This window comes from Somniosus microcephalus, chromosome 14 (genome assembly GCF_052327205.1).
Source record: "Somniosus microcephalus isolate GS21.2 chromosome 14, FLI_Smic_1.0, whole genome shotgun sequence".
Classification (NCBI taxonomy): Eukaryota; Metazoa; Chordata; class Chondrichthyes; order Squaliformes; family Somniosidae; genus Somniosus; species Somniosus microcephalus.
Window position 1 is genome coordinate 124,907,556 of NC_141000.1, and position 13,292 is coordinate 124,920,847.

Here is a 13,292-nt window from a genome sequence, read left to right on the forward strand (position 1 = left end):
GAATTCTCTACCACAGAAGGCTGTGGAGGCCAATTCACTGAATATATTTATGAAGGAGATAGATAGATTTCTAGACACAAAAGGCATCAAGGGGTATGGGGAGAGAGCAAGAATAAGATATTGAGATAGAGGATCAGCCATGATCATATTGAATGGCGGAGCCAGCTCGAAGGGCCGAATGGTGTACTCCTATTTTTCTATGTTTCTAGAGTTTGCAGGTTTGGGAGGTGCTGTCGAAGAAGCCTTGGTGAGTTGCTACAGTTTATCCTGTAGATGGTACCACCGTGCGCTGGTGGCGGAGGATGAGGAGGTCATTCGGCCCATTACATCTTGCTGGAGCAATCTAAAACTATTCTCACTGCCCTGTTCTCTCTCCCCATAACCATGTATCTTCCTCTGCTTCAAATCTTCACCCAACCTCCATATTTTTGCTGTCACAGTAAGTTGTCAGCGTTAGCTCAGTGGTCGCACTCCAGAGACTTGAGCACATTATCCAGGCTGACACTCCAGTGCAGTGCTGAGGGTGAGCTGCCCCATCGGAGGTGCCGTCTTTCAGATGAGACATTAAACCGAAGCTCCGTCTGCCCTCTCAGGTGGACATAAAAGATCCCATGGCACTACTTCGAAGAAGAGCATGGGAAATCTTCCAGTGCCATGTTTATCCCTCAACCAACATCACTGAAAAACATTATCTGGTCATTATTACATTGCTGTTTGTGGGAGCTTGCTGTGTGTAAATTGGCTGCTGCGTTTCCTACATTACAACAGTGACTGCACTTCACAAAAATACTTCATTGGCTGTAAAGCACTTTGGGACGTCCTGAGTCGTGAAAGGCGCTGTAGAAATACAAGTTCATTTGTTTCACCTCTATGCACTTATCGCAGCTCCTATTTAAAAAAATTAATTCACATGATGTGGGCGTCGCTGGCAAGGCCAGCATTTATTGCCCATCCCTAATTGCCCTTGAGAAGGTGGTGGTGAGCCGCCTTCTTGAACCGCTGCAGTCCGTGTGGTAAAGGTACTCCCACAGCGCTGTTAGGGAGGGAGTTCCAGGATTTTGACCCAACGACGATGAAGGAACGGCCGATATATTTCCAAGTCAGGATGATGTGTGACTTGAAGGGGAACTTGGAGGTGGTGGTGTTCCCATGCGCCTGCGGCCCTTATCCTTCTAGATGGTAGAGGTCGCGGGTTTGGGAGTTGTCTCAAAGCGCTCTGTCCAAGATTTACTTTTGAAGTGCAGCCACAAACAGCAATGACCTGCCTGACCAGTTAATCTATTTTTGTTTGTGGAAGGTAACTGGCACTGGGAGAAGCTTCTTCAAATGGTATCCTAGAATCATTAGCAAATACCTCCGTAGGGATTTGTTTAATCCCAAGCTGAGACAATAACACAGAATGAAACATTAGAAACATAAAAGATAGGAGCAGGAGTAGGTCATTCGGCCCCTCGAGCCTGCTCCGCCATTCAATGAGATCATGGCTGATCATCCAAATTCAGTACCCTGTCCCTGCCTTCTCCCCATATCCCTTGATCCCTATAGAAACACTGATATTAATTGAACTCTGGTATAAATTAAGCCAGTTTATTGGCTGTCATTTGCTAAGATAAACAGTTAAAAGTGATGCTTACAACTGCAGAGTGCAGTCTAGAATGCGGGATGATCAAGCAATTTACCTGGGAGAACCGGAGTGATTATCTTGGTGCGTCTTCTTCTGCTTCTTCGTGCTGCTAGTTGATAGTTCTCGGTGCTCGGTTGTTAGCTGCAGTGCCCTTCTGTTCTCCTTTCTTCACTCGCAGTATCTTTCTGTTAAACTTTCCAGTCTGTTGTTGTGTATCTTGACATATATGGATCCTCCTTCTGGCACTGGACGCGGTGATCAGTTGTTGGCTGGTACAGTTAACCTATTTAACGGGCTTTACTTGCAGGTCTTAACAAAAGACTCTGTCACGATTGTGGTGGACGCTATCATCTACTATCGCATCTTCGATCCCATGATGTCGGTCATCAGGGTAACTAATGTGGCCAAAATCACTCGCCTGCTGGCTCAGACAACACTGCGGAACATTCTGGGCACCAAGAACCTGGCGGACATCCTTTCCGACCGAGAGCATATGGCACAGCAGATGGAGGTACGCTGCAACCAGGCGATTACCCGAACATAAACAATTGTATTCTATTGGAACAAACAAATTCACCCCACCCTCAGTATAAGGCTCTCAGTTATAACACTGTCTCTGTTACACCCCACCCTCAGTATAAGGCTCTCAGTTATAACACTCTCTGTTACACCCCACCCTCAGTATAAGGCTCTCAGTTATAAGACTCTCTGATATACCCCACTCTCAGTATAAGGCTCTGTTATAACACTCTCTGATATACCCCACTCTCAGTATAAAGCTCTCAGTTATAACACTCTCTGATATACCCCACCCTCAGTATAAGGCTCTCAGTTATAACACTCTCTGATATACCCCACCCTCAGTATAAGGCTCTCAGTGATAACACTGTCTCTGTTACACCCCACCCTCGGTATAAGGCTCTCAGTTATAACACTCTCTGATATACCCCACCCTCAGTATAAAGCTCTCAGTTATAACACTCTCTGATATACCCCACCCTCAGTATAAGGCTCTCAGTGATAACACTGTCTCTGATATTCCCCACCCTCAGCATAAGGCTCTCAGTTATAACACTCTCTGATATACCCCACCCTCAGTATAATACTCTCAGTTATAACACTCTCTCTGTTACACCCCACCCTCAGTATAATGCTCTCAGTTATAACACTCTCTGATATACCCCACCCTCAGTATAATACTCTCAGTTATAACACTCTCTCTGTTACACCCCACCCTCAGTATAATGCTCTCAGTTATAATACTGTCTCTGTTACACCCCACCCTCTGTATAAGGCTCTCAGACTGCCATCTAATGCAGCGGTTCTACCACATTCCCCCAATCTGATTGTCTTTTCCTTGCTCCCCTCAGCACCTTCTCTTCGAGGCGTCGAGCGGATGGGGGATCAAGGTTGAGCGAGTGGAATTCAGAGATGTGAGACTGCCGTTGGCTTTGCAAAGAGCGATGGCAGTAGAAGCTGAAGCCACAAGGGATGCCAGGGCCCAGGTGAGGGGACCAAGCCTTGCTCAGTTATCTGTTGGAAATGTGAAGAGATAATGGGGGAGAAATTTGGTATCGCCCCATTTGGGGTGCAGTTATCGGCCGGGCGCAAAGCTTAACGCCTGGCGCTAATTATCGCCTCTGACTGCAAACTTGGCTTCTATCGCCCCTGGAGGTGATTGGAGCGCTAAATCAGGCACTACACACCTCTCTTAAGGCGCAAAGGCCGAGGCGTGAGGCGCTACCTCAGAGCGCTGGTGAAGCTCATGTGATGTCAGTCAGCAATGGAACACAGACACACTGGCGCCGGCCAGTTCTTAAAGGGGAGGGTCGATCTTGCTCTCCATCCACACCTTGCTCATTGCAGCCTTGAATCTTGGCCTGGAGAGACCTGTACATCAAATCTGCTGGAAAGAACAATGGAGAGGCCCAGGGAAAGAGCTCAGAGTGCAGCCCCCATAGTCTCTTCTAAATCGATGCAAGGAAGATCAAATCAAAATGAACCTGCAAAGTGCTGCTCAGTACCCAAAACTCCTTCACACAGTGTTGAATATCTCCAGAAGTCTCTCTCTCTCTCTCAGAATGCTTGGTGCAAAAATGTCGCCGACATAAAAAGGCAGGAAGCAGTCGCCTTTAAATAGCGCTCCCCCAGTCCCTTCTTGACTGCAAAACGCTCCCCTCAACCTGTCATTGCTAGCGGCAGACGGCGCCACTCAATATCCGGTCCAGGGCGTTGCACGCTCGACTGACGTCACAATCTGCAGGCGCAGGAGATCGTGGCAGTAGTGTTTAGCACCGCCGCAAAATGTCTGGTCAATTTCGCAAGTGGCGCAAACATTGCCGCGCCCGGGCGCTAGTTGCTTTGCGCCCCATTAGTACCCTCTTAAGGTGCTAACGGGAGGCGCAGACCAACTCAATTTTTCCCCCAATAGGTATGGTTTTCATCTCTGGGCAGTTTTAAAAAGATCATCAATTTTTGGGTTGCCAACTTTGGCTGGATGTAATCCTGGAGTTTTCATCACATGACCTCCTCCATCCAACTATTCCACCCCCCACGCTTCCCCCACTGGTCGCCCAACATGTCCATTCACACAGGGAAACTCCTTCCCATAGCCAATTGGAAAGCGAACAGTCAAACAGCCTTTTCTTTCCCAACTCCAACATTTTTATACTTGATAACCTTGTAGTAAAGGAACCTCTGGGGAGCAGTGATCATAATATGATAGAATTTTATGTTGAGTTTGAGAGTGATTTAGTTAAGTTCGAAACTAAGGCCCTAAACATGAACAAAGCAAACTACATAGGTATGAGAGGCGAGTTAGCTAAGGTAGGATGGGAAACTAGATTAAAAGATATAACAGTAGAAAAGCAATGTCAAACATTTAAAGAAATAATTCATAATTCACAATAAATACACATTCCTTTAAGGAATAAAAACACCACGGGAAAAATGGTCTAACCGTGGCTAACAAGAGAAACTAAAGATAGTATTAGATCGAAGGAAGAGGTTTATAATGTTGCCAGAAAAAGTAGTAAGCCTGAGGAGTGGGAGGATTTTAGAATTCAGCAAAGGAGGACCAAGAAATTGATAAAGAAAGGGAAAATAGAATATGAGAGTAAACTAGCGAGAGACATAAAACAGACTGTAAAAGCTTCTATAGGTAAGTAAAAAGGAAAAGAATAGCGAAAGTAAATGTGGGTCCCTTACAGGCTGAGACAGGAGAAATTATAATGGGGAATAAGGAAATGGCAGAGAAATTTAACACATAGGGCAAAAAATTGAGTAGCGCCCCAATTGAGGCGCTAACTTCGCCGGGGGCGCTAAAAGTAGCGCCCCGGAAAAATTAGCGCTGCCGCGCCAGAAATTGAGTGGTTGCGCCCCAAGAGGGAAGCGGGGCGCTACTGGAAGCGCCCTGCATCCCTCTTGGGGCGCTGTGAGTCAATATTGCGGTGTTATGCGGCACGTTGCGCCGCGGTATTGCAGGCCTTCCTCCCCTTCTTGCAGCGCGACCTGGGGCCCAGCTGGGCCCCCGGGGATCGGGATTGCAGGCAAAAGAGCCCAGCACTCAAGAGAAGTGCCGGGCTCTTGGAGCGCAGCCGGTACTCCGCGGGGGGGAGGGGGGGTTCAGGAGGCCGGGGACAGGAGTGCAGACAGGTGCTGGCAGGCGGCCAGCAACAAAAATGGCCGCCCCGCACCTCGCCTTTAAATTGTGCCTCCCCGGCCGCAGGTACACCCCCCTGACCCCGTCGGACATAGCGTCCGGCGGTAAATCAGGGGGCGCTCCCGAAGATCGCGGCCGGGGCGTGAGCGGGCCACCACCACTATCCTCCCGCTGAATTTTGCGGAAGGAGTGGGCAGTGCCGCGCCCGGGCGCTAGTTGGTTTGCGCCCCACTTAGCGCCCTCTTAAGGCGCTAACGGGCGGCGCTACCAACTGAGTTTTTCCCCCATACTTTGTGTCTGTCTTCACGGAAGAAGACGCAGAAACCTATGGGAAATAGTGGAGAACCAAGGGTTTAGCGAGAATGAGGAACTGAAAGAAATTAGTATTATTAAAAAAATAGTACTGGAGAAATTAATGGGACTGAAAGCCAATAAATCCCTTGAACCTGATGACCTACATCCTAGGGTTTTAAAAGTGGTGGCTATAGAGATAGTGGATGTATTGGTTGTCATCTTCCAAAATTTCCATGAATTCTAGAACAGTTCCCGCGGATTGGAAGGTAGCAACTGTAACCCCACTATTTAAGAAAGGAGGGAGAGAGAAAACGGGGAACTACAGACCAGTTAGTCTAACATCAGTAGTAGGGAAAATGCGAGAATCTATTATAAAGGACGTGGTAACAGGGCACTTAGAAAATAATAATATGATTGGGCAGAGTCAACACAGATTTATGAAAGGGAAATCGTGTTAGTTTTTTGAGGTTGTTACTAGCAGAATAGATAAGGGGGAACCAGTGGATGTGGTAAATTTGGATTTTCAGAAGGCATTCGATAAGGTGCCACACAAGAGGTTATTAAACAAAATTAGGGCTCATGGGATTGGGGGTAATATACTAGCATGGATTGAGGATTGGTTAACGGACAGAAAACAGAGAGTCGGAATAAACGGGTCATTTTCAGGTTGGCAGGCTGTAACTAGTGGGGTACCGCAAGGATCAGTGCTTGGGCCTCAGCTATTCACAATCTACATCAATAATTTGGATGAGGGGACCAAATGTAATATATCCCAAGTTTGCTGATGATACAAAGCTGGGTGGGAATGTAAGTTGTGAGGAGGATGCAAGGAGGCTTCAAGGGGATATAGACAGGCTAAGTGAGTGGGCAAGAACATGGCAAATGGAATATAATGTGGAGAAATGTGAAGTTATCCACTTTGATAGCAAAAATAGAAAAGCAGTATTTTTTAAATGGTGAGAGATTGGGAAATGTTGGTGTTCAGAGGGACCTGGGTGTCCTTGTACACGAATCACTGAAAGTTAACATGCAGGTACAGCAAACAATTAGGAAAGCAAATGCTATGTTGGCCTTTATTACAATAGGATTTGAGTATAGGAGTAAAGACATCTTACTGCAATTATAAAGGGCCCTGGTGAAACCACACCTGGAGTATTGTGTACAGTTTTGGTCTCCTTACCTAAGGAAGGATATACTTGCCATAGAGGGAGTGCAACAAAGGTTCACTAGACTGAATCCTGGGATGGGGGGATTGTCCTATGAGGAGAGATTGAGTAGACTAGGCCTATATTCCCTACAGTTTAGAAGAATGAGAGGTGATCTCATTGAAACATAAAATTCTTAAGGGGCTTGTTAGGGTAGATGCAGAGAGGCTGTTTCCCCTGGCTGGGGAGTCTAGAACCAGGGGTCACAGTCTCAGAATAAGGGGTCGGCCATTTAGGACTGAGATGAGGAGAAATTTCTTCACTCAGAGGGTGGTGAATCTTTGGAATTCTCTACCCCAGAGGGCTGTGGAGGCTCAGTCATTGAGTATATTCAAGACAGAGATCGATAGATTTTTGGATATTAAGGGAATCAAGGGATATGGGGATAGTGCAGGAAAGTGGAGTTGAGGTAGATCAGCCATGATCTTACTGAATAGCGGAGCAGGCTCGAGGGGCCAAATGGCCGACTCCTGCTCCTATTTCTTATGCTAAACAAAAGTGTCGGAAGACATTTTTTTTTAATGCCCCTGTTGGGGGGCGGGGGTTCTCTCGAGTGGCTGCTCCCAGCAGAATCCTGGAGATTAATCTTCAATTCCAGGAGTCTCCAGGGCAACCCCTGCCCTGGCCACTGTCTTGAGGCTGAACCAGACTGTTCCTAACCTTGATGCCAATGCTACCTTTGACTACTCAACTCACGCACCAAGTCCAGGGAGCTGAAGGCCAGTTAGAGCACCATCTCTGGCTGGGATGTTCCAACTCCGCACAGACCAGCGATGGACACTCAGATCTTCCTGGCCTCGGGGGCTGAGTGCCATACCCCGTAATACATTTAGATGCTGCTCAATCAGCAGAGGGCCAATGCGATAATGTTACATGGTCTTACCATTCACATTGGAGGCGATGCAGTCAATGTTCCCCCTAATTTGTTTTGGGTGCGCGTGCCCTTTAAGGGTCTGCGCGGCCCATTCCGGTTTCACTCGTGCGCGAAACTTAACATTGAACAAGCCAGTCCCGGGCTGTGCGTGACCGGCTGAAAGCTTCACGGCCATGCAGCTTATAAGGAACGTTGGGTTCAGCGCTGACACGGGGCTTAGTGGCTTAAATTATGAGGAGAGGGTGCATAAACTTGGCTTGTATTCCCTTGAGTATAGATGATTGAGGGGGCGATCTGATCGAGGTGTTTAAAATATTAAAAGGATTCGATAGATATGAAGAATCTTTTTTCCTCTGGTGGGGGAATCCAGAACGAGGGGGCACAATCCTAAAATTAGAGCTAGGCCGTTCAGAAGAGAAATCGGGAAGCAATCGTTCACACAACGGGTAGTGGAAATCGGGAACTCTCTCCCTCTAAAGGGCTGTGGATGCTAAGGGTCAGTTGGAGCTTTCGTGACTGAGCTCGATTGATCTTTGTTAGGTAAGGATGTGGATCAAAGACATTGGGTAAAGGAGGTTGAGGTGCAGATCAGTTGAATGGCAGTGCAGGCCCGAGGGGACTGAATGGCCCGCTCTTGTTCTTAATGTGAGCTGTGGCTCAGTGGGTAGCACACTCGCCTCTGAGTCAGAAGGTTGTGGGTTCAAGTCCCACTTCAGGGACTTGAGCACATAAAGCTAGGCTGACACTCCCAGTGCAGTGCTGAGGGAGTGCTGCACTGTCGGAGGTGCCATTTTTCGGATGAGACATTAAACCGAGGCCCCGTCTGCTCTCTCCGGTGGACGTAAAATATCCCGTGGCTCTATTTCGAAGAAGAGCAGGAGAGTTCTCCCCGGTGTCCTGGGGCCAATATTTATCCCTCAACCAACATAACCAAAACAGATGATCTGGTCATTATCGCATTGCTGTTTGTGGGAGCTTGCTGTGTACATGTTGGCTTCCACACTTCCCACATTACAACAGTGACTACACCTCAAAAGCACTTCATTGGCCGTAAAGCGCTTTGAGACGTCCGGTGGTCGTGAAAGGTGCTATATAAATGCAAGTCTTTCTTTCTTAATGTCCCTGTGCATTTTCCTCTCTGTTGCCCCAGGTGATTGCCGCGGAAGGTGAGAAGAATGCCTCCAATGCCCTAAAAGAGGCGGCGATGGAGATCTCGTTGTGTCCGAGCGCCCTGCAGCTTCGCTACCTCCAGACCCTGACCGAGGTCGCTGCAGAATGCAGCTCCACCATCCTCTTCCCGATGCCGATCGACATCACGTCATTCTTCCTGAAGAAGTGAGGCGGGGTCCGCGGTTCGGAGGCGCACCTGGTCACAACGGGCATTTTTGGGGAACACATTTTTTCCCTAAGCAGTATTGCAAGTGGGCTACGGTACACATCATATAAAAAAGCTGACCAATTACCCCTCTCAACCGACGGTCCAAGAAGCCTGCGCCATTATATGTTGGTTGTGTACAGGAAACTTTGTGATATCCGGCACCGACGGGACCGGCGTGTTGCCGATCTATCAAAACTGCCAGACATACAAAGTTAATGTTGAAGCATACGGAGGTTTTCATCTCCGTATCTGACAACAAACACTGTTGCTTAGCAACAGCTTCTAAAGAGTCGGCTGCAGCTGCAAGCGTCTCTAGCTGAAGCTGTTGCTATAGCTACAGACCTTGCAGTGCCTGACTGGGAAAAAAAAAGAACGAGAACTAAAAAAACTGATAGAAAACGGCTCCTGATTTTTGCCGTTAAGATCGAGTATTCCGGACATACAACCTCCGGATAAACCAAAGTTTCCTGTATATGGGTCCGCCATACACCGTGTGTCCCAAGAGGCCTACAGTTGCGGCCTAGCTCCTCTCCAGTGGGATAAAATCACCGTACCCCTCCATCTCATTGCTCTGCATTGCAGCATTTCTGAAGATGCCTTTTAATCAAAAGCACTGATTGGGACTGACCAAAAAAGGCTTACCCCACTCTCAAACCACCTGTTCTGTGCGAAGAGGTTTAAGGGTGGAATTGGTACACAGCGTGGATTACCGCTTGTACCCAGCTGTACACGGGCAGGAGATGGTACCTCACGCAAGCTAAGTGTGAACTAGTTGTCAGCTTTTACCAAGTGTGCATGTAACTGTAGCTCCATCTCTGAGCCCTTGACTTGTGCTGTGTTCTGGAAGGTTAAGCTATGTTTGAGGTTTCAGCTTCCTTTAAGGTTTGTTTAATACTATGTTACTGTTTTCTAACTCTTGACAATTAAAATATTTCGGAGCAAAGTTTTAAATAAGCTCTTTGTCCATCTGCACTCCATTCGAATCAGTGTTTCATCCCCAATATTCCCCTTTCCTCTTGTGAAGGCCTTGACTTCTATGGGCAGTGCAGGACACTGGTTACCTCCCCCCCGCCCCCCATTGTTTGACAGCAGAGGAGGGTTTGGGCAGGCTCGCACATCGGGAAAAGGAAGCCCGCTGCTGGTATGCCTGAAATTCTCACGGTGCTACAGTGGGATCGGCATCCGGAGAAGGGGGGGGGGGGGCGTGACCATTTAAAGGGGGGCACTTTCAGTTATCAGGCCTCTGACTGGGCCGAGGCCTAAAAAAAAAGTAAAGGTCTGAGGCCTAGGTGTCAACGCCTAGGCCCTCTCACTCCAAAAGGGGAGACTTCATCAGGCCCTTCCAAAAGGCAGGGAAATGGAGCAGCTTACCAGACCCTGCCCCCTGATGTAAGTTACACGCGGCAGGTGAGATAAGCGCAGGCGGTGGACGTGCTGGGGGGAGGGAGGGAAATTGGAGTTGGAGCGGTGTTAGGCTTCACTGGCCAATTTCAAGAAGGACAGCAGAGGAGAATCCAGGCCCGTACGTTGACTGGCTAATCAAGTGTAAATTGATGCCCAGTCCTGCCATCAAACCACTCCCGATCCCCAAACTTGGCACAGGTCAGGAGATTGAAAGTTCTGGATCTTTTGCTCTGTATATCTTTAGTAAAAGAAAGAAAGAACTTGTATTTATATAGTGACTTTCACGACCTCAGGACTTCCCAAAGCACTTTACAACCAAGGAAGTACTTTTGAAGTGTGGTCACTGTTGTAATGTAGGGAAACGCGGCAGCCGATTTGCGCACAGCAAGCTCCCACAAACAGCAATGTGATAAATGATCAGATAATCTGTTTCCTTCTTAAATATATTCAGTGACTTGCCCTCCACAGCCTTCTGTGGTAGAGAACTCCACAGGTTCACCACCCTCTGAGTGAAGAAATTTCTCCTCATCTCAGTCCTAAATGTCCTACCCCGTATCCTGAGACTGTGACCCCTTGTTCTAGACCCCCCAGCCAGGGGAAACATCCTCCCTGCATCCAGTCTGTCTAGCCCTGTCAGAATTTTATACGTTTCAATGAGATCCCCTCTCATTCTTCTAAACTCTAGTGAATACAGGCCTAGTCGACCCAATCTCTCCTCATACGACAGTCCTGCCATCCCAGGAATCAGTCTGGTGAACCTTCGCTACACTCCCTCTATGGTAAGTATATCCTTTCTTGTTCTGGCCTACCCCACAAGTGGAAACACCTTCTCTATGTCTACCCTATCAACTCCTTTCTTAATCTTAAAGACCTCTATCAGGTCACCCCTCTCAGTCATCTCATTTCCAGAGAAAAGAGCCCCAGCCAGTTCAGTCTTTCCTGATTTCTGGTATCATTCTGGTAAATCGTTTTTTGCACCTTCTCCAGTGCCTCTATAATATTTTTTATAATATGGAGCCCAGAACTGTGCATAATACTTCCATCCCTCTAGAAGTGAACTCCAGTGCTTTTTTTTTAATGAAAAGAAAAGAAAGACTTGCTTTTCTATATCGCGCCTTTCATGACTTCAGGACGTTCCAGAGCGCTTTACAGCCAATGAATTACTTTTTGAAGTGTAATCACTATTGTAATGTAGTAAACATGGCAGCCAATTTGCACATAGCAAACTCCCACAAACAACAATGTGATAATGACCAGATAATCTGGTTTTTTTTGTTAGTTGATTGAGGGATAAATATTGACCAGGACACTGGGGAGAACTCCTCTTCGAAATAGTGCAGTGGGATCTTTTACGTCCAGCTGAGAGAGCAGACAGTTTTAATGTCTCATCTGAAAGACGCCACCTCCGACAGTGCAGCACTCCCTCAGTACTGCACTGGGAGTCTCAGCCTAGATATTTGTCGTCGTGAAATCATTTGGGATGGTGGAAATATTAAATTAATAAAAAGAAATCAAACTCCATTTTTTTTTACACACAAGTTCTCACTGTCTGTAAATGTCCTCTGGGATCCCTCCAACAATGGTTTCTACAATTCACTGCAGATCCAAAATATTGCCACCTGCAATGCAGATTAAGAACATAAGAAATAGGAGCAGGAGTCAGCCATTCGGCCCTTCAAGCCTGCTCCGCCATTCAATGAGATCATGGCTGATCTTCTGCCTCAACTCCATTCACCAGCCCTATCGCCATATCCCTTGATGCCCTTACTAGTCAGAAATCTATCGACTTCTATTTTGAATATACCCAATGACTGAGCCTCCACAGCCCTCTGGGGTAGAGAATTCCAAAGATTCACCACCCTCTGTGTGAAGAAATTTCTCCTCATCTCAGTCCTGAATGGCCTACCCTTTATCCTGAGGCTGTGGCCCCTGGTTCTAGACTCCCCAGCCAAGGGAAACATTCTCCCAGCATCCACCCTATCAAGCCCTGTAATAATTTTGTATGCTTCAATGAGATCCCCTCTCATTCTTCTGAATTGAAGAGAATACAGGACAATCACAATTCCTCTGCCAGGTTTGATGGGCTAGATGTGTGGCCAAAGCAAGGAATTGGGAAGGGCACCAGTAAATGGGGGGATTTGGGGAGTGCACCAGTGAATGGGGGAATTGGGAAGGGCACGAGTAAATGGGGGAATGGTAGCATAGTGGTTATGTTACTGGACCAGTAATCGAGAAGGCCTGGACTAATAATTTAGAGACGTGAGGTCACATCCCACCACGGCAACTGGTGAATTTAAATTCAATTAATAAATCTGGAATAAAAAGCTAGTGTCAGTAATGGTGACAAGGGGGCAAGCCATATTAGATTTAGTAATGAGCCAGAATTAGTTAACAGCCTAACTGTGCATGAAAATTTATCCAATAGCGATCATAACATGATCGAGTTCAAAGTAGCATTTGAAAAGGAGAAACACGAAACAGCTACTAAGATTTTAGATTTAGGTAAGGCCGACTTCAACGGGATGAGGCAGAGACTGTCAAAAGAAAACTGGGCAAATCTGTTAATGGGTAAAACGACAGAAGATCAGTGGGAGATGTTTAAAAAAGACTTTAACGTGATACAGAACCAGTTTATACCCCTGAGGGGCAAGAGTTCTACTTGCCAAAAGAAAACAGCCATGGACGACTAAAGAGGTAAGGGACAGCATAAAACTAAAGGAAAGGGCACACAAAAATGTAAAAAATAGCACAGATCCTGGTGAATGGGAAAGATACAAAGAACAGCAAAGGGTCACAAAACAGTAAGAGTTACAAAAAGAGAGTATGAAAAGAAAATTGCAAGGGATATCAAA

General features: G+C 47.0%; 1 protein-coding gene across 3 annotated transcripts in view; it reads left to right on the forward strand.

Annotated features, from left to right (window-relative positions):
* LOC147107908 (stomatin-like) overlaps positions 1-9,990 on the forward strand; it is a 37,108-nt gene extending 27,118 nt beyond the window's left edge. For all 3 annotated transcript variants that reach the window (XM_086007295.1, XM_086007294.1, XM_086007296.1), the window contains 3 exons: positions 1,932-2,135; positions 2,995-3,129; positions 8,809-9,990. In XM_086007295.1, the coding sequence (XP_085863421.1) occupies positions 1,932-2,135; positions 2,995-3,129; positions 8,809-8,997 (528 nt within the window). In that variant the 3' untranslated portion in view covers positions 8,998-9,990. The remainder of the gene's footprint in view (positions 1-1,931; positions 2,136-2,994; positions 3,130-8,808) is intronic.
* The last annotated feature ends 3,302 nt before the right edge of the window (positions 9,991-13,292 follow it).